Source organism: Mustela lutreola, chromosome 1 (assembly GCF_030435805.1).
Source record: "Mustela lutreola isolate mMusLut2 chromosome 1, mMusLut2.pri, whole genome shotgun sequence".
NCBI lineage: Eukaryota > Metazoa > Chordata > Mammalia > Carnivora > Mustelidae > Mustela > Mustela lutreola.
In genome coordinates, this window is record NC_081290.1 from 281373100 (window position 1) to 281392188 (window position 19089).

The 19089-nt window shown below is 54.4% G+C and overlaps 3 protein-coding genes across 6 annotated transcripts; 2 read left to right on the plus strand and 1 right to left on the minus strand.

Annotated features, from left to right (window-relative positions):
• The first annotated feature begins 4742 nt into the window (after positions 1-4742).
• On the plus strand, positions 4743-15578 carry TAF6L (TATA-box binding protein associated factor 6 like). 3 transcript variants are annotated; one of them, XM_059144871.1, is made up of 12 exons: positions 4743-4877; positions 5634-5693; positions 7231-7390; positions 7846-7932; positions 8668-8818; positions 8972-9022; positions 9556-9650; positions 11322-11396; positions 11515-11735; positions 12097-12229; positions 14497-14625; positions 14759-15578. In XM_059144871.1, the coding sequence occupies exons 2-12, from the start codon at positions 5686-5688 to the stop codon at positions 15527-15529; spliced, it is 1881 nt and encodes a 626-aa protein (XP_059000854.1). In that variant the 5' UTR covers positions 4743-4877; positions 5634-5685; the 3' UTR covers positions 15530-15578. The 3 variants fall into 3 exon arrangements, with proteins under 3 accessions (XP_059000854.1, XP_059000865.1, XP_059000861.1); XM_059144882.1 differs by having other exon boundaries at positions 11322-11387; XM_059144878.1 differs by lacking the exon at positions 4743-4877 and adding an exon at positions 4991-5092.
• Positions 15579-15591: 13 nt separating this feature from the next.
• Positions 15592-17833, plus strand: TMEM179B (transmembrane protein 179B). 2 transcript variants are annotated; one of them, XM_059144901.1, is made up of 5 exons: positions 15592-15750; positions 16616-16803; positions 16885-17019; positions 17201-17279; positions 17489-17833. In XM_059144901.1, the coding sequence occupies exons 1-5, from the start codon at positions 15610-15612 to the stop codon at positions 17648-17650; spliced, it is 705 nt and encodes a 234-aa protein (XP_059000884.1). In that variant the 5' UTR covers positions 15592-15609; the 3' UTR covers positions 17651-17833. The 2 variants fall into 2 exon arrangements, with proteins under 2 accessions (XP_059000884.1, XP_059000886.1); XM_059144903.1 differs by having other exon boundaries at positions 17201-17305; positions 17489-17612.
• A 91-nt stretch (positions 17834-17924) lies between these two features.
• Positions 17925-19062, minus strand: TMEM223 (transmembrane protein 223). The gene is made up of 2 exons (XM_059144904.1): positions 18723-19062; positions 17925-18367 (listed from the first exon to the last, which is right to left on the minus strand). Exons 1-2 carry the CDS (start codon positions 19018-19020, stop codon positions 18075-18077), a joined length of 591 nt encoding a protein of 196 aa, XP_059000887.1. The 5' UTR covers positions 19021-19062; the 3' UTR covers positions 17925-18074.
• Positions 19063-19089: the final 27 nt, after the last annotated feature.

Genomic DNA, 19089 nt, shown 5'->3' on the forward strand with positions numbered 1-19089 from the left:
GTGTTACCTCCTTTCTTTGGTAAGAACAATTCTTTCTTAAAAAAGGCTGGAGCCTAGTTGATTGCTAGTCTCTCTTTTGGTGGCCTGATGCCTCAATTAGCCTCAGTGACCCAGGGGATCTGACTAAACCCTTGTGCAGAGGGTTGACGTTGACCTGACTGAAGAGAACGCACTAGTGTCAGGTCTCTGGCTTTCAGCAAATGATGCTGTCGTTAGAGCCAGTCCGAGTCCCGAACTAGTTGTAGAGTATTCGCACTTCTTTCACCCTTAAACACAACCAAGGGTGTAGCTGGGCGTGAGGGGAGACGAGATGGTTGGGTAGGGAGAGGGAAATCAGGACAGAAATGACCCGGACTTTGGGATCCCAACACAGCCCTCCCTAGGATGGTTTCACCAACAACGGAGGCCTTTCAATGCTGATCGATCCCTAAGCTGAACTGAAAATGGGAGCCGGCTTAACATGTCCGTAGGGGGTGACACGGTCGGAAGACTGAAACAGATATGCCACCTTCCCTCCCAGGATGCCCGCACTCTGCTTTTGTCATATAATCTCTCTGCCTGGGTATGCCCTCTCCCAGCCGTCTCCTGGCTGCCTGCCGCTCCAGCAGACCTCAATCCTTCTTCTCCCCTCCTCCCTTTTTCTTCTTTTTCACCTTGGGAAGCAGAATTGTGTCATAGAAAGCGTGGGATTGGGGTTGGTGTAAAACTGGGTTTCAGTTCTAGCTGGGTGACCTTACGTTTTCTCATGATGAAATGGGCCTACATCCCTCTTTGGATGGTTGCTGCTGGTGTGAGCTCACACGTGCAAGTGGCTTGCAGGGCGTCTGGCCCCTGATAGGCCCTCAACTGTTCATTGTGATGATTGTGCCCTAATGCGTTAAAGCAGTGATTCTGAGCTGGGGTGATTTTTGCACCCTGGGGACATGTGGCAGTGACATTTATTTGGGCTGTAACAACTATAGATGGTACTACTGCCTTCTAGTGGGAAGAGGCCAGGGGTGCTGCGTAGCATCCTACCGTGTCTAGGACCCCGCTCCCCAACAAAGAATTACCTGGTTCCAAATGTCAATCATGCCAAGGTCCAGAGACCCCCATAAGAAGCATCCAGAATAGTGGCTGAACATGGTAAGATTTCTCCTTGCCTTCACCACTCCTGGACAGATAGATGGAGGCTTTTCCATTCATACCTCTACAGTGTGTCACAAAACGTTTTGTTACTGTCTGCCATTTCTTTTTATGACCTTTATTTCTTTCTCTCTTTTAATTAATTTTTCTTTTTCTTTTTTTTTTTTAAAATATTTTATTTATTTATTTGTCAGAGAGAGAGAGAGAGCAAGAGCGAGCACAGACAGAGTGGTAGGCAGAGTCAGAGGGAGAAGCAGGCTCCCTGAGGAGCAAGGAGCCCGGTGTGGGACTCGATCCCAGGATGCTGGGATCATGGCCTGAGCAGAAGGCAGCTGCTTAACCAACTGAGCCACCCAGGCGTCCCAAGATTTTTCTTTATTTGACAGAGAGAGCCCACAAATGGAAGCAGGTAGAGGCCGAGGGAGAAACAGGCTTCCCACTGAGTGGGGAGCCCTAATGTGGGGCTGGATCCCAGGACCCTGGAGTCATGATCTGAACAGAGGGAAGATCCTCAACTGACTGAGCCACCCAGGTGCCCTCTCTCTGTGTTTTTAAGATTGATCTATTTATTTTAGAGGGCATGAGTGGGAAGGGGAGAGGAAGAGAGAATCTCAGCAGACAGCTCACTGAGCACAGAACCTGATGCGGGGCCCCATCTCATGACTCTGAGACCTGAGCCAACACCGAAAGTGGACCCCTTCTCTGTGCCACCCAGTCTCCCCTAACCAGTTCCTCTTTTAAGAAATCTCTACACCCAGGGTGGGGCTTGAGCTCACAACTCTGAGATCAAGAGCTACCTGCCCCACTGACTGAGGCAGCCAGGTGCCCCTCATTATTATGTAAAGTTTTTTTGTTTTTTTTTTTTTAAAGATTTTATTTATTTATCTGACAGAGAGAGACAGAGAGAGAGAGAGAGAGATCACAAGTAGAGAGGCAGGAAGAGAGAGGAGGAAGCAGGCTCTCCGCTGAGCAGAGAGCCTGATGCAGGGCTCCATCCCAGGACCCTGGGATCATGATGTGAGAGCCACAGGCAGAGGCTTTAACCCACTGAGCCACCCCAGCACCCCAAGATTTTATTTATTTGACAGAGATCACAACTAGGCAGAGAGGCAGGCAGAGAGAGGGGGAAGCAGGCTCCCTGCTGAGTAGAGAGCCCGATGTGGGGCTCGATCCAAGGACCCTGGTATCACGACCTGAGCCAAAGGCAGAGGCCTTAACTGACTGAGCCACCCAGGTGCCCCTTTGTTTGTTTTTAAAATTTATTTGATTTATTTATTATTTATTATTGGACAGAGCTTTTATTTATTTATTATTTATTTATTTGACAGAGAGAGAGAGCGATATCACAAGTAGGCAGGCAGAGAGAGGAGGAAGCAGGCTCCCTGCCTAGCAGAGAGCCCAATGCAGGGCTCAATCCCCAGACCCTGGGATCATGACCTGAGCCGAAGGCAGAGGCTTTAACCCACTGAGCCACCCAGGTGCCCCAAATAAATAAATTCTTAAAAAAAAAAAAGATTTTATTTATTTATTTGACAAAGAGATCACAAGTAGGCAGAGTTGCAGGCGAAGACAGAGGGGGAAGCAGGCTCCCCGCTGATCAGGGGCCTCCCAGGACCCTGAGATCATGACCTGAACGGAAGACAGGGTTTTAACCTGCCGAGTCGCCCAAGTGCCCCAAGTTTGTTATTTTCTTGATAACTGTGGATTCACAGGCATCCCTTCCCCTTTAAATTTTCTATCTCCAGCTCTTGGGACTGGGCCACGTTTTCCAAGTTTGTTGAATCTGGGACAGTTTCTGGGCTGGATTTGCAGTGAATTTTCCCATGGAAACCACATTCTAGTTGTGCTACCACTTTGTTTTATTCTGAGCGGATCACCCGGGTTGTAGGGACTCCCCCTAAGCTGTAAACACCATGTGTGTCACCAAGAGCAAAACTCCTCTCAAGTTCTCAGAGAGAGCCACCCATCTGTAAATTGTGTTGCGGAGAACCTGGAAGTAACACGGCCTAGAAAGGAAGCAATTGATGGACGGAAGCTGCTCGTGGAACCTGGGCACGAGGGTGGTGGTGAGGATGTGGGGGGTGGCACCCATCAGGAAGGCATGCGCTGTCGGGGAAAGGGAGCAAGTGCGGATGGCCTGGAGATGGTCTCCAGGATTCTTCTAAGGTTTTGTAACTGAAAGTTATGGCCTCTTACAAAAGTCACAGGTAACAGGAATATCTGCCTGCTAATGCTAAGTCTTTGACACACATTACCGGATTGTTCACAAGGGTTCCATGGAGTTGCTTCTGTTACTCCACTTGATGGCTGACAAAACAGGTGAGACACCTCAACTAGAATGCCTATGGTCACACAGCTCTAGTGAGTGGTAGGGCTTTTGTTTTGTTTTTAAACTGTCAGTCTGGCTCCAGAGCCTTCATTAGCTCTCTTTGCCAGGCACTAGGTGGCTGGGGAGTGAATGGACCCAGCTTTCTTACCTGTGGCCATGTGGGTCTCACTACTGCTTCCCTCAACCCCTGCCTCTACCCGAGCTTGGGGGCACATGGGCCCCAGATAGCTTGAATACAGTGTTAGTATATCCCACAGGCCCCGGGGCCTTCCGCCATTGTCTCCTGCCTCCAAGGTTGCCAGTGGCTCTCCAGACTAAACACCTCAGCCAGGAGATCAGGAGAGGGAGGAAGGGCTAGAAGGTATACAGTCATGCTCCTGCGCGGAATACTCCTTTCTGTAATGAACAGCCTGTTGCCAACTACCTCATCTTGGATGAACATAAAGGAATTGATTCACTGTCTGCCGCCTGTTATGTGGAAGAAGGTCCGACCACAACTCTGTCAAGTGCTTTCATAGACATGATCTCATTTTATCTACAGTAACCCAGTGAGGTGGATATTACTACCCCATTTTGCAGTTGGGCGAAAATGTGGTTAGGTAATTTGCCCCAAATTGGTGGCAGAATTTGGACCCAGGTTAGTCTGACTCCAAATAGTATACTTGACTCACTAACCCCACTTGGTTCTGAGCTGAGAACTGCACAAGTTCGGGAAAGTGTGTGCGGGGAGAACGGTTAAGGAAGTCTACGAGGCAGGTGAGGGCTTATGTTTGGGCTCCTGTTCAGTAAGAACAGGAATGAAAAAGATAGGAGGTAGGGTGTCAGAGTGAGCATGGCCCTGGCGTCTGCAGCTTGCACGTTGAGTTCGGGCCAGTGGGAAGACCCTTCTGTCTGGAAGAGAATACCCATCGGGAGCTCCAACCCTATGGCGGGAAAGGGAAGTGCCGGTGATATTGGAGGGGTAAGCCGAGCCCCAGCAAGCGGGCAAAGAAAACTTTGATTAGACATTAAAGTTTAAAGCTTCGTTGCAGTCGCATAAATGCAAATGCTCGGAAACTCAGGAGCAGACTAGACTAAAGGAATAAGGACGCTATCCTTGACCATACGCTTTTCAAGCCAAACCATAGGTATCTACTCGCAAAAATTCCCAAGAGCTGTCGCTTTAAGAAGCCCGACTCCTCGGCGTCACGTGACCCCATCGCGCCCAGATGGTTTTACAGCCCCTTCACAGAGGCCAACCGCTTGGCCGGAAGCCCCCGGGAGGGCGGGAACTTCGCAAGGCGCTCGCCGATTGGCTGTGCTCTTGGAGGGTGGGGCCTGCGCTCAGAGAGAGGGAATTAGGGTGAGCAGGGTGAGTGGGCGCAGCCGCCGCCGCCACCGCAGCCGTCTGGGTAGACACCTTCGCTGCGCCCGGAGCCCTCAGGTGAGCAGGCCCTCGCAGGGCCTCGCACTCTCGGTCCCGCTGTGGGCCGCGCACTCACCGGTCTTAGGGCCGGCTCCTCTGGGGGCCCGCCCCCTTCTCTGACCACGTGACCCAAGTTCGGTAACCCCTGACCTCTTCCACCCCACCCCGCCACTTCTGGATCGGGGATGAAGCGAGGCTTGGTGGGGGGATGCACACCCCCGAGGCCGGTGGCGGTCAGTTCCCACGCTCTTTCCCAGTGTGGCTAGTGGCTCTGAGGATGCAGAGAGGAGATTGGGGTGGAGGGAGACCTTGGTCAGAGCCTGGACTTTGTGCGTCTTAATGTGGACATCCAGTAGGGAAACTCCATCCGCGCTTCCCGCGTGGGCAGGACTTCATATTCTCATTTCACGGACAGGGAAACAGAAACTTCAGAATTATCCGTTGGCGGGTCTCCAACGCCAGGTCTTCGGGCTGGGAATGCAGGCCTTGTTCCCCACAGAGCCCACCACTCCTGATGATTCGGAACAAGAGTTGGTCCCTGCGCCCCACTTAGTGCTCGCTGGGTGGTCTTGGATAAGTCACTGAACATGAACCCCTCAGAGCTTTGATTTCCTTGACTGTGAAATTGACGTAGTACTTATATAATACATATAATACTTATTTCATTGTTAATGAGGATAAAATGAAGTATGAGCCATATAAAGCACTTAGCTTTGTGCCTCAGGCATTGCGTGTGTTTAGAAAAAAATCGCTGTTTTTTGTTCGTTTTTGCAGCAAGTGTTCATTGAGGGCGTATTATGTGCTGACAGTGTGCCCGTCGCTGGGGATGCAAAGGTGAGCAAACAGGCATGATGATCCTAGCTGGTGTGGAGCTGACTATCTAGTGGGGGAGGTAGGAGTTAATCGCAAAGTCACACAGATACGTAATTACAAACTGTGATAATTGCTTTGAAGGCAAAGTACCTGGACACTGGAGGTCTGAGGAGACTTCCCGGAGCAAGTGACATTTGAACTGTGACTTGAGGAAGCCTCTTAGGAGTCCACTAGACCTAGAGATTGGTAGTGAAGGAGGAGTGTTTCCAGTAGCGCAGTGTCGCAGTGTATGAACGTCCTGGTAGCAGGTGTTTTGCGGGGGGGAATGGCAAGAGGCCATGGTGGGAGTGCAGAACACAGGAGAGAAATGTTGCAGAAGTCGGTGGACATGCAGGACCTGGGAACCAGGTCTGTTCTCTATTCCAGAGCCAGTGTGGAGCCACTGGGAGGCATACGGGAGGCCAGGGTAGGATGCCCATTGGATCTAGGGACCTGGAGATCACTCGTGACCCAGTGAGCCTTGCCAGAGAGGAGGAGTGGGGCAGCCCCTGGGTGGGTCACCCTGGAGCTGGAGCCCTGCTGCCCATGGTGCTGATGCCTCACTCTGGCCCTTACGGGCCTGCCTTCTAATTGTGTCAGAGTCATTCATCGGCCACTGTTTTTGTTGGATTCTTACTCTGCCATATCTTGTGAACGGAAGAACAGGTTCCTGCCTTTGGGGAAGACCAGACACATGGGCAAAAAGCCCAGCTGCTGAAAGCCTGACAGTCCCCAGTGGCATAGGGTCAGGAAGACCTTACAGGCCTTCACCTTAGCAAAGAGGAGAGGGTGGGGGCTTGGAGTAAAGGGGGAGGCAGACCAGCCTGAGCGCTGGTGGAGGAGCACAAGGCAGGCGGGAAGACACTAGGCTGGTCTTCCTGGGAGGAGGGATCAGCTTGAACCGCTGTGGAGATTTGGGACCAAACACAGAATGTCAAGCCGGGGAGTTGAGAGTTTCTTTTAGAACCTGTGGGGAAGGACTGAAGGTTTTTGAGTAAGGGGGAAAGTACTGTTTTCATCAAGACTCAGTAGGTAGTGGTTGTAGCAAGAATCAGGGGGAGGAAGACATGACGTTTTTACTTGTAACTGACCATGGTTACATCTTCTGTTGTCCATCTGGGTACTGTTCTAGTCCCTGGCTTCCTCCTGCACCAGCTCATTCGTTCTCACAGCAACCCCGTGAGTTAGGGAGGGCGGGGGCGATTGCCTGTGTTCCCCAGGTTGGGACACCAGGGCTCAGGCTGACAGACCTCGGCCACGTTCACTCAGGAAGTGGTAGGGCACGGCTGGGGCCCAGTTCCGTGAACTGCCAAGGCCAGGCCCTTTCTCAGGCAACACTCCTGTCTGACCCGGCTCGTCTGTTTCTTGCACTTTGCCTCGGACGCTCAGAGCCTCCGTGGCGCCTTGTTGGGGGTTTCTGGAGCAAGAGCAGTGAGCCTGGCTCAGAAGGCCTTGAGGCAGGCTCCTGTGCTCGGAGGGGGCCTGGGTGGCTTTTCAGGCCTTCTCTCCCGACTCCCAGCTCCAGCGGAGCCATGTCCGAGCGGGAAGAGCGGCGGTTTGTGGAGATCCCTCGGGAGTCGGTCCGGCTCATGGCAGAGAGCACGGGCCTGGAGCTGAGCGACGAGGTGGCGGCCCTGCTCGCGGAGGACGTGTGCTACCGGCTCAGAGAGGCCACACAGGTCTGCTCCCCTTCCCTTCCCGCATGTTCCCGGCTCTCCCCTCCCCGTGGCCGCCCCCTCCTGCAGGGACGTATTACACAGGTATGGGTGCAGCCCCTACTCGGGCTTCGAGGCGAGGCAACAGAGGAGGCCTCGTCCCTGCCCTCTCCAGAGTTACCTTTGAGCCTGCGGGGCTTCCTGGCGAACGGTGCTGGCTGGGCATGGTCTCACGTGCCCATCTTCTTGACAGCCCTGCTGGGCAGGCCACACAAGGTCATGTTCCTATTTTGCATGCGAGAAACTGGGTCCTAGAGAGGGAACATCACCTCAAGGGCTGTTTGCACAAGACCAGCGCTGGAGTCCACACATTCTGGCCTCTGTGCTGGGGTCCTTTTTGCCTCCCAACTCTCTCTCTCCTCTGGGGGGACCCCATACCCCCTTCTCTCTGTCCCCTGACTTTGTTCCTCCCCTCTCAGAATAGCTCACAGTTCATGAAACACACCAAACGGCGGAAGCTGACCGTCGAGGATTTCAACAGGGCTCTCCGATGGAGCAGCGTGGAGGTGAGTTGAGCCCAGGCTGCGGAGGCCTCGGCTGGCACGACCCACCTCTCCTTGCCCTGCTCGGGGCTGGCACCACGGAGAGAGAGACACACGAAGACCCAGTGTGCGCACAAGGGAAGCTCATGGCCGCCACGGTGCTGGGGGGCCCGGAGGTTCGGGAAGCCTTCTTGGAAGAGCTGGGACTCGATGCAGGCTTTGAAGGGAGGCGTGCATTAGACTCCGCTAAGAGGGGAAGAGGGGGACGTTCTGGGTAAGGGAGGAGCCTCGGCACAAATGTGGATGTTAAAATGTCCTGCGTAGTTGTTGTGGGGGAGGGACTCGAAGGGAGGAGGTCAGGTTGGGAAGAGAGTAGTGTTGGGCCGCTTGGCTGGCTCGCTCAGTAGAGCACGTGGCTCCTAATCTCAGGGTTGGGAGTTTGAGCCCCACATCGGGCATGGAGCCTACTTTAAAAAAAAGGAGTCATGTTTTCAAAGTTGGGTGAGTGTGAGGACCAGCAGCAGAGGGCTGTGGGGCTCAGAGCCCATACAAATTGGGGTGGAGGGACCATGTTCTACTCCCTGACCCAGCGAGTGCTCGATGCTGCGGTCAGATTCCCAGCAATAGGCTTGAAGCCTGGGGCATCTCCCCTTTCTCGGGACTTTTGGGTTTGCCTTAGTGTAGACTCCCTGGCAGGATCTGTAGAGCACCTCTTCCCTCCCTGGATTCAGCCTGCCCTCTGGTCCTCTCTCTGCTCAGGCCGTGTGTGGTTATGGGTCCCAGGAGGCACTGCCCCTGCGCCCTGCCAGAGAGGGTGAGCTGTACTTCCCTGAGGACCGAGAGGTGAACCTGGTGGAGCTGGCCTTGGCCACCAACATCCCTAAAGGCTGTGCCGAGACAGCTGTGAGAGGTGACTGCCCAGGCCCTATGTGGGGCGGGGACAGAAACAGGGTCATCACAGGAGGGGCGATGGGCAGGCTGGTGGATGGAGCGGGACTCAGGGGTGGGTGGTGCTACCACAGGCAAAACCCCAGGCTCACCCATCTCTCTGCTCTGGTTCTAGTTCATGTCTCCTATCTAGACGGCAAAGGGAACCTGGCCCCACAAGGATCAGGTAAGGGGTGGTAGGGGGAATGGGCTCTGAGCTTTCCTTTCTTAGGAGCCGGCGTGAGGGGGGCACCCCATTTCTCTGATTCTTCATCTGACAAGTATTTACTGATAAATACTTATGGTCCTGAGGGGGCGCAGCCGCTGCCCAGAGGGCTTGGATTTGGAGATAGCAGCCCAGTCTTGGAACCAGTCACGTTGTGGGGTGTTGAATGCTGGCACACAAGTCTGGGCAGCTGGGGTCCCTGATGGGAGGGGTCCATGAGGGATTGGGGACAGAGCAGGAATCTGCCTCGTGGAGGACGGGTGGGAGGCAGAATACAGAGCACAGAGGTGGGGAGAGCGGGCAAGGTCAGGGCTGAGGTCAGGCTGCTCTGACAAGCTGATGGCTACGTGCTCTGGGAGTCCTGTCTGCATGGGCTCCTGGCGGGGAAGGGGGAGGGTGGAGGGAGGGTAGGGGGGGTGAGGGAGAGCAGGCAGGGGAGGCTGGGAGAGGGCTGGGCTCTCCACCGTGACCACCTCCTGCCCATCCGCGTACAGTGCCCAGCGCGGTGTCTTCGCTGACTGATGACCTGCTCAAGTACTACCAACAAGTGACCCGGGCTGTGCTGGGGGATGATCCGCAGCTGATGAAGGTGAGCGAGTGGGGCACAAAGACCAGCTTTCAGGTTCCCCGAAAACCCTTTCAGATGTCTGCTTCCTGTCCACTCCACACCGCCGGGCTAACGTGGCTGGAGGCTGCTGGCGGTGGCGATGTCATGCTCTCAGGCTGATCCTCCTCCAGGGCAGACTCTAACCGCTCTGGCAGGAACCCTTGTTCTTCTGGAACCGGCCACTCAGCTGGGGCATTTAGGGGACTCACGTGGTCAGTACCCCCACCCTTTAATTCTAGAGCCTACGCTTTAGGGTGACTGTTGACCTGTGGCCACGGGGCGGGGGGAAGGGGACAGGCACATGGCAGCTTTCATTTGCCTGGACTTGAGAGGGAGGAATGGGAAGTAGAGGCATCAGGTCAGGTGCCCGGCCGGCTCGGAGACCCTGCCGCTTTAGCCTGTGGGACTCCGCAGGGCCTGCGGGACGCGACCTGTGGTCCGTCCCCTTCTGTCCAGAATCAGGACAGCACTGGTTTGGTGGTCTGCTCATGCATGTGGCTTCTCCTAGAGGGCTTACATCCCCCACTTCTCCACGTGTCTGGCTGTCGCTGCCACTCCCACGGCAAAATTGGGAACATCGCTACCGTACATTCCTGCCTCAGGAGCACGGTTCTGCTTCTCCAGGAGCAGGGCAGGTGGCTGGATGGAGGGCCTGGGAGCGGAGCTCCTGCCTCGCCAGCATGTTGTATGCCTTCGTGATACCTGCTAAGGACCTTTATCCAGAAGAGTCTGGGGGTCACAGGTAGCAGAGATTCATGCCTAGGACAGTTTTTCTCATTTACATAACTTTCTTTCTGCTTACAAAAGTAAGACCAGTATTTCATTACAGAAGTATTGTAAAATAAAAGCATACAAACTGGTGAGGGTCTCTAATAGAAGCGCCTACCTTTTTTCCCCTATGTTTTAACTGTGATTACACTAGTATAAACCAAAGTATTATATTAAACATCTGGTTTTAGAACAGCTGCTTTTCTCCATTAAAAACGTGTCAGACAGGGCGCCTGGCTGGCTCAGTGGGTTAAGCCTCTGCCTTTGGCTCAGGTCATGATTTCAGGGTCCTGGGATCGAGTCCTGCATCTGGCTCTTTGCTGGGCAGGGGACCTCCTTCCCCCCCCCTCTCTGCCTGCCTCTCTGCCTACTTGTGATCTCTCTCTGTCAAATAGATAAATAAAATCTTAAAAAAAGAAAGCACAAATAATATTAAAAAAAAACCATGTTAAAACTTAGGTTGTATTCAGTTTCGTGTTGTCACAGACAGGGGTAGGAGTGGGTATGTTTGTCAGTGGGTATTTCTTTCTTTTTTTTAAGATTTTGTTCATTTATTGGTCTGAAAGAGAGGGAAGAAGCAGGGGGAGCAGCAGGCAGAGCAAGAAGCAGACTTCCCACTGAGCAGGGAGCCCAATGCGGGACTCGATTCCAGGACCCTAGGATCATGACCCGAGTTAAAGGCAGGCGCCCAACCAACTGAGATACCCAGGGGTCCCATGAGTGGCTATTTCTTACAGCAGGTTAAATTTACAGAAATACAGTTGCTGAATCAAAGAGTGAGAATGTTTACAATTTTACTTTAGAAATTCTCAACTGTCCTTTAAAAACTCTCCGTTTATCCCTGGGGCTGGTGGATCCAGGGCAGTCTGGCTCCTTCCTTTTCAGATCGCTCTCCAGGACCTGCAGACTAACTCCAAGATAGCGGCCCTCCTGCCTTACTTTGTCTATGTGGTCAGTGGGGTGAGTGAGCAGGCCGGGGAGGTGACCCAGCCCCGGGTAGGGCTGGTGGCGGGTGTCCGCAGAGCCGCTGCCCCCCCGCCCCCTCGTGTGCCCCTCAGCCGGGGTCTTCTGCAAACAGGTGAAATCTGTCAGCCACGACCTGGAACAGCTGCACCGGCTCCTCCAAGTGGCTCGGAGCCTGGTTCGGAACCCACACTTGTGCTTGGGGCCATACGTTCGCTCCCTGGTAGGCAGCGTCCTCTACTGCGTCCTGGAGCCGCTGGCTGCCTCCATCAACCCTCTGAATGACCACTGGACTCTTCGGGATGGCGCCGCCCTCCTGCTCAGCCACATCTTCTGGTAGCCACTGGGCCTAGCCCAACAGGGGGGCGCTGCCACAGCGCTGAGGGGGTTGTGGTGGTGGGGGGGTGGAAATGTTTGGCTTCAAGGCCCTATGTCGTGAGGTCAGGGAGCCTCTTTCCATTTAGAGCTTTCCGGTCACTGCGCTGTGGCACCCTGGGATTGTAGAAATGGATGGCAACTGTGCCAAGGGCTTGGTCCTTCAGCCCTTTGGGTAGTCTTCAGTCCCTGAACAACGAGCCACCTTGTTTGCTTACCTCAGTGTGCCAGGCACCGCCATTTTCTCTGTGTGTCCTGACTTGAGTCCAGTTGGGTGGTCCCGTGCCTCGTTCTCTTCTCTGACCCAATGCTGCGCCCGTAGGACCCACGGGGACCTGGTGAGCGGCCTTTATCAGCAGATCCTGCTCTCCCTGCAGAAGGTCTTGGCAGACCCGGTGCGGCCTCTCTGCTCTCATTACGGGGCTGTGGTGGGGCTGCATGCCCTTGGCTGGAAGGTGAGGACCCTGGCCTTTCCCCACAGACAGAGCCATAAGAGCTCCCATTTGTAAATAGAACAATGGTATTTGTGTGTCTTTTCTTATAAAAATGGTCCATGCTTGGCGTTTCCATGTATAGAATTCTTTCCTGAAGCCAGGCTAGTTGGTAGCCTGACTTTCTGTAGATGAGTGTCTTATGCTTTCAAAAGTCCTACGTAGGGACGCCTGGGTGGCCCAGTGGGTTAAAGCCTCTGCCTTCGGCTCAGGTCATGATCCCGGGGTCCTGGGATCGAGTCCCGCATCGGGCTCTCTGCTCAGCAGGGAGCCTGCTTCCCTCTCACTCTCTGCCTGCCTCTCTGTCTACTTGTGATCTCTCTGTCAAATAAATAAAATCTTTTATTAAAAAAAAAAAAGTTCTACGTGGCAAGTACTAATACATCTCCACTTCATGAATCCCTGCCCATACTGTGCTAATCATGTTAAGGAACTATCCCTCAAATCCTCTTGTACTGAGTATTTTTTTAAGCTTATTTATTTTTTGTAATCTCTATACCCACCATGGGGAACTCATGACCCCAAGATCAAGAGTTGCACACTCTACTCACTAAGCCAGCCAGGTGCCTCACTTTTTTTGTTTTTTAATGTGGATCATATGGTAAATATAATGATAGCTTTATTTCATCTTTTCTAAAGCTATTGCCTTTAATTTCTTTCTATTTTATTGCTAGGACTGCTAGTATCATTTTACATATAACGATAAGGGGCATCCTGTGTCATTTCCAATTTTTTTTTTTTAAGATTTTGAGAGAGACACAAAGAGATAGTGACAGAGAGCATGAGCACAGAGGAGAGGGAGAAGCAGGCTTCCCCCTGAGCCCAGGGAGCCAATGCGGGACTGGATCCCAGGACCCCGGGATCATGACCTTAGCTGAAGGCGGACACCTAACCGACTGAGCCACTCAGGTGCCCCGTGTCATTTCCAATTTTGAGAGAAGTGCTAATATCCTTCCCTTTTAGGCTGACATTTACCTTGTGTTTACTGGTAACCTTTCTCAGATAAATTACTTCATACTGCTTTATAGTCTTGATTTTATTTATGTGTAACTTTTATCAAATGCTTTTTCTGTATTTTTTGATTGATCCTAAGTTTTTGTGCTTTTATCTGTTCATGTGATTAATTGTATTTATGGATTAAAAAAAACTTATTTAGAGAGAACACTTGCACATTTGAGAGCAGGGCAGGGGGAGGGGGTAGGGGAGGGACAAGCCGACTCAAGCAGACCCTGCACTACATGACCCCAAGATCACCAAGTGGAAACGAAGAGCCCAACCAACTAAACCACGGAGGCTCCTGTTTATGGATTTTTAATAGTAAACCATCATGACATTTTTGTGTATAGACTCAATATAGTATAGACCTAAAGAAAACCTAAATCTTTTATTGGAATATAAGGCATTTTTTGTATACTTTTGGGCTTACTAAATTTTAAGATTTTGTTCTGTTTTCAGGGGTGAAATCAGTAACAAGTTTCTTCTCTTGTACTGTCCTTGTAGAGTTTTATTATCAGGGTTACACTGACTTCATAGACTGAGGCATGGTGGGAGCATTTCTTGTTTGTTCTTGTGAGATTGAGATGCTTTTTTCCTTGAATATCTGTAGACTGAATTTTAGCAATGATTTTATTTGTGGCTAGGTACCTACTATGGTTAGAGAATTATTCAAGTTTTTAATAGCTGAGCCAGCAGTTAAGTTCTATTTCTCGAGGAACTTGCCCATTTGTTAACATTGTCAAATCTTCAGGCTGTGGATGACCAGCTGGAGAACTCCCTCCCAGCAAAGTGCATAACGGAGGTCACCTCCTCTGTGAAGTCTTAACTTGATACATAATCAGAGACCAGGTCTCTGATCAGTTTTGGGGCAGGTGGTTTGAACTGAGTCCCAGTTTACATCTCAGCAAGAATAGCAGTTGCCTGCTGAGTCTATAGAGTAATAGTTGGCAAATTAAATCCGTCTGTTTCTAGCCCTAGGCATTACTCACATGCCCTCTTAGCCCCTGTCATACAGGTCAGTGACAGTTGGGTCACTTTATATTGTCTTTGTACCTGACCTTTATCGCCAGTGCTTAGCAAAGGTTTGGGTATAGAGTGGGTTCCAAATAAATGCTGGTTGAATATGCCAGGCTAAGAATTTCATATCGGAGATAGAAAGTAGGTCTTCTATGGGAAAGGGTACTTGAGAGGCCATAAGCAACAAAGAGGTGCCTACTGTGTTCCTTCTCTCCCAGGCGGTGGAACGAGTCCTGTACCCACACCTGTCCACTTACTGGACAAATCTGCAGGCTGTGCTAGATGATTATTCCGTCTCTAACGCCCAGGTTAAAGCAGATGGGCACAAGGTTTACGGAGCCATTCTGGTGAGTGCCTGCCCCTTCGGGCCTCTCTTCCCTGCTTGAGCTCAGCAGCTCGCTCACCTGCCTTACTTTGGAAAACTTAATGGGCCCCGGTTCCTCCTAGTTCTTGCCTATCCTGGTTCCTCTGCTCTTGCAGGTGGCTGTGGAGCGACTGCTGAAGATGAAGGCCCAGGCAGCAGAGCCCAACAAGAGCGGCCTAAGCGGCAGGGGGTGCCGGGGCTCGGATGATCTCCCCTGGGACAGCCTCCTTCTGCAGGAGTCTCCCTCCGGGGGCAGCTCGGAGCCAGGCTTTGGGTCTGTCCTCCCGCTGCCGCCAGGAGGCGCGGGGCCGGAGGACCCTTCCCCATCGGTGACCCTGGCGGACATCTACCGGGAGCTGTACGCCTTCTTCGGGGACAGCCTGGCCACCCGCTTTGGCACCGGGCAGCCCGCACCCAGCACTCCGCGGCCGCCCGGGGACAAGAAGGAGCCGGCGGCCGCCCCGGACTCGGTGCGCAAGATGCCGCAGTTGACCGCCAACGCCATGGTCAGCCCGCAGGGCGACGAGAGCCCCCGCGGCGGCGGCCCCGCGGCAGCCTCTGCGCCCGCCGCCTCCGAGAGCCGGCCGCTGCCGCGCGTGCACCGGGCGCGGGGGGCGCCCCGGCAGCAGGGGCCCGGCGCCGGCACCCGCGACGTCTTCCAGAAGAGCCGCTTCGCCCCGCGCGGCGCCCCCCACTTCCGTTTCATCATTGCCGGGCGGCAGGCCGGGAGGCGGTGCCGCGGGCGCCTCTTCCAGACGGCCTTCCCCGCGCCATACGGGCCCAGCCCGGCCTCGCGCTACGTGCAGAAGCTGCCCATGATCGGCCGCACCGGCCGCCCGGCCCGCCGCTGGGCGCTCTCGGACTACTCGCTGTACCTTCCGCTTTGAAGCGGCGCGTCCCCGCCCCCTCCTCTGTAAATAAAGCCCGGCGTCGGAAGTGACGTCTCCGCGCTCGCGTGCCGCGCCGGATGAGGCGGGGCTTGGGCGGTTGGCTTCCTGGTGGCGGGGGCGCCATGGCGCTACCCTGGCTGCAGCGCTTCGAGCTCTTGCTCTTCACCGCCGCCTTCCTGTGCGGAGCTGTGGCGGCCGCGACGCTGACCCGGACCCAGGTGCGGGGCGGGGCCGGGCCGGCCTGGGTGTCGGGGAGGTGGGGTGGGATGCTGGTGCTGCTGTCCGGGCCGGCCCGGTCCCGTCGTGCTGCCCTTCGGAGTCGGTGGGCCGGGTGAGGCCCGGCGGGCGCCGATCGTGCTCTGGCCTCTCAGGCCGGAGTTCTGCTTCACAGCCGTTTCCTCGCCGCAAGGACGAGTCCTCAGGAGTGACTGACAGCACCAGGCATAGTCCGGCCTGGTGGCTCCGGCTGTATAACCTTAGCCTAGTTCTGCAGCAGGATTCGGTCCAGGCCCTGCCTTCATCCTTTAAATCAGACACTGTTGTAACGAGCTCCGCTAGGAAATAAAGCCTAGGGTGGCGGAGATCCCGGGCTGCCGCAGGAATGCAGCCCAGTGTGTGTGAGTGACAAAACAGCCATGTAGAAAACCCCCGCCGAAAGCCCAAGGGTTTCCCCCCCCAGGCAGTCGTCTTCGTAGACACAGGTCGTGTAACCCTATGAATATGAAGTAGGCACTATTAGGTGGTGGGTTTTTTTAACGGATGGATGAGAAAACCTCGGAGATAGCTGAAGGTTACCCAAGCCCTGGTTTTACTTTAGGATTTCTGCAGAGGGGAGACCAGAACTTGTGAGGCATCTCCGAAGCTCACTGTCTTTTGTTATAACCACCGTCTATTTCCTGATCCTTCTGGCCACAGCAGGTTTGACTTCCCCAGCAGGCCCTCTCCATCACTACTGGCCCAGAAACAGGAACTGACAGTGCATCTAGAACTTCCTAGGGTGGCCCTCTCCTAGCTTATCCCTCACACCTGCTATAAGCCCGCGCTGAGGCGCTAACCAGACATCTGAGCAGCTTCTCTTCACAGGGCTCCTTCAGTGGCCGCTGTCCCCTGTATGGTGTGGCCACCCTGAATGGCTCCTCCCTGGCCTTAGGCCAACCCTCGGCCCCATCCCTCTGCTACTTTGTGGCAGGGGTCTCTGGCCTCCTGGCCCTCTACTGTCTCCTGCTTCTGCTCTTCTGGGTCTACAGCAGCTGCATTGAGGACTCCCACAGGTGACTGCCCTACCCTGAGGGCCGGGGGCTGAGCTGGGAGAAGTCCCATCTCACCAAGGCTGGTTCTCTGTCTCCTCATAGAGGCCCGATAGGGCTCTGCATAGCACTGGTCATCTCAGCTATAGCCATCTTCCTGGTCTTAGTGGCTGCCTGTATCCTTCGATTTGGCACCCGTTCTCTCTGCAAATCCATCGTCTCCCTGAACATTACAATTAGGTAATGGAAGAGGGAGGGAACCCTGGCTGGGGCTGACTGCCTTGAGTCCACGGAGGGGAGCCTCTGTGGAGAGAGACCCTCTCTCTGTCCCTGTCAGTTGCTCTCATCCTGAAGGGCACCTGGGCATGGGAGTGTCGGGTATGTTCCGCCCTTTCTCACCACTGTCTCTCTGACCTCACAGCTGCTCTGAAGCCCAGAAAATTCCATGGACACCCCCTGGAACCGCCCTGCAGTTTTACTCCAACCTACACAATGCTGAAGTGAGGTCCCGGGATGTGAAAGACTGGTTCGAAACCCAGGGATTCCCAGATTGCTATAAACACCTGTAGTTGTAAGGGTGCTTTCCAGTGAGAGGCTGTGAGGGGCTGAAGGGCTTTCAACCTGACAGCGAACAGAGAATGGTGGTTCGTGGGTGGAACTGGATTTGAGATGGCCACACTCCTCACACTCCTGTTCCTGTTTCCCACAGACCTCTTCTTGGGTGAATCTGGTATTGTGGTGTGTGGTCTTGGTGCTTCAGGGGGTGCAGTGGAAGTCCGAAGCCACCCCATACCGGCCTCTGGAGCGGGGTGACCCTGAGTGGAGCTCTGAGACAGATGCTCTGGTTGGGCCACGCCCTTCTCATTCCTGAAGAGGAACCAAAGAATGCTTCCTGCAGCCAAAGACTCTGCCCAAGTGCCTACAATCCTGCTGTCCCCTCCTGGCCCTGTTGATGCTGGGAGCCTGTTTTCCCTCCACGAGGGAAACATGATGATAGCCCCCTGCCTTCCTACAGCTCTTTTTGTACCAGAATATTATATTACTTTCTTCCTTCCTCTTGGTACTGAGTTCTTGGTGGTAAAGCACTGTAGACAGGTGGACGGGGGGAGGACAGAGCTCAACAGACATGGAACAAAAGGCAGAGGTTCTGTCAGTTGCCCTTTGGATGACTCCTCTTTTATTTGCTGTTCGTGAACCTTGGGCGCCCTTGTGTCGTGACCCGGATTGTCACCGTATCTCTAAGGTTCAGTGTTTAGTCCCCTCTGGGAGGGGTTGAGCGACCCACAATGGTTTCTTCACAAGCTGCGGTAGGCACCCACAGTATTGTCGAAGAGTTTTGTGTTGGGGAAGTGTCCAGCTTTGTCTAAGAGGAAGTAGAAGCGCCGGCCTTTGATCTTCAGAGGCAACATAGCAGGAACTTCACCACGGTGGGCCATGCAGGAAACCTGGTTCAAAGGGACGGTGAAGTGAGCACCCAAGCCAAAGGGGGCATGAGTGGTGAGGGTCACCTGCTTTCCTCCAGCCCGCAGCATCACTGAACGCACAGAACGGAGGGAGAAGAGAAGACCAGCACCGAGTACCAGGGTACCTGCAGGAAGACCAATGTTTGGGGTGAGGGATTTCTGTTAAAGAGCCAAGCAGCAACCTTAACAGTGCCCCGAATTAAAAAACAATGGCCATGACAGTCACATTTACCGAGTTCCTCTACCCGACTCTCGTGTTCCTCCTTCCTCCCCAACAGCTTTTGTGTACACCCCTGTTTTAAGGACAAGGAGACGGGTCCAGAGCGGTGTAACTGCTCAAGCTCGCAGTACCCCAGGCCTGTCCGAGGGCTTGGCTGGGGGGCCTCCAGGTCGGGAGCCCCGCACTGTCCTTGCTGGGGCAGGGAGGGTCGTGTCCAGCCAGCCCACGTCCCGGTGGTGGGAGGCCAGCCCACGCCTTACCGATGGCACCGCAGCCGACGGCCAGGCCGTAGCGCCAGAATGCAGAGCGCAGGTCCAGGCGGCCGCGCTCTGCGGGCTCCCCGTCTGGAGGCAGCGTGCGGGCTGGGGGTCGGGCCAAGGCTGCCACAGCCAGGGAGGCCCAGAAGACGCCCTGGCCGGCGCAGAACAGCCCGAGGACGGCGAAGAAGCGGCTCCGTTCATGCTGGAAGAGCAGGACGTCCCGAGGTGGAGCCGCGTCGTGCAGCGGCCGCAGTGCAAGGAACACCCAAGCAGACCACCGCCTCCCCAATGCAGCCATGAATCTGCGCAGCGCCGCTTCCGGGGAGGGACTTCCGGTCGGCAGCCCCACCCCCCGAGCTTAGCGGCC

What these genes read in the sequence shown, in the direction of transcription:
- TAF6L (XM_059144871.1), top strand. An exon ending in GGCTCAGAGAGGCCACACAG is followed by an intron (nt 7,391 to 7,845) that starts GTCTGCTCCCCT and finishes CTCCCCTCTCAG; the next exon opens with AATAGCTCACAGTTCATGAA. An exon ending in TCCGATGGAGCAGCGTGGAG is followed by an intron (nt 7,933 to 8,667) that starts GTGAGTTGAGCC and finishes CTCTCTGCTCAG; the next exon opens with GCCGTGTGTGGTTATGGGTC.
- TMEM179B (XM_059144901.1), top strand. Translation starts at nt 15,610, where the DNA reads ATGAGGCGGGGCTTGGGCGGTTGGCTTCCTGGTGGCGGGGGCGCCATG. An exon ending in CGACGCTGACCCGGACCCAG is followed by an intron (nt 15,751 to 16,615) that starts GTGCGGGGCGGG and finishes TTCTCTTCACAG; the next exon opens with GGCTCCTTCAGTGGCCGCTG. An exon ending in TGCATTGAGGACTCCCACAG is followed by an intron (nt 16,804 to 16,884) that starts GTGACTGCCCTA and finishes GTCTCCTCATAG; the next exon opens with AGGCCCGATAGGGCTCTGCA.
- TMEM223 (XM_059144904.1), bottom strand. Translation starts at nt 19,020, where the DNA reads ATGGCTGCATTGGGGAGGCGGTGGTCTGCTTGGGTGTTCCTTGCACTG. An exon ending in CGTCGGCTGCGGTGCCATCG is followed by an intron (nt 18,368 to 18,722) that starts GTAAGGCGTGGG and finishes GTCTTCCTGCAG; the next exon opens with GTACCCTGGTACTCGGTGCT.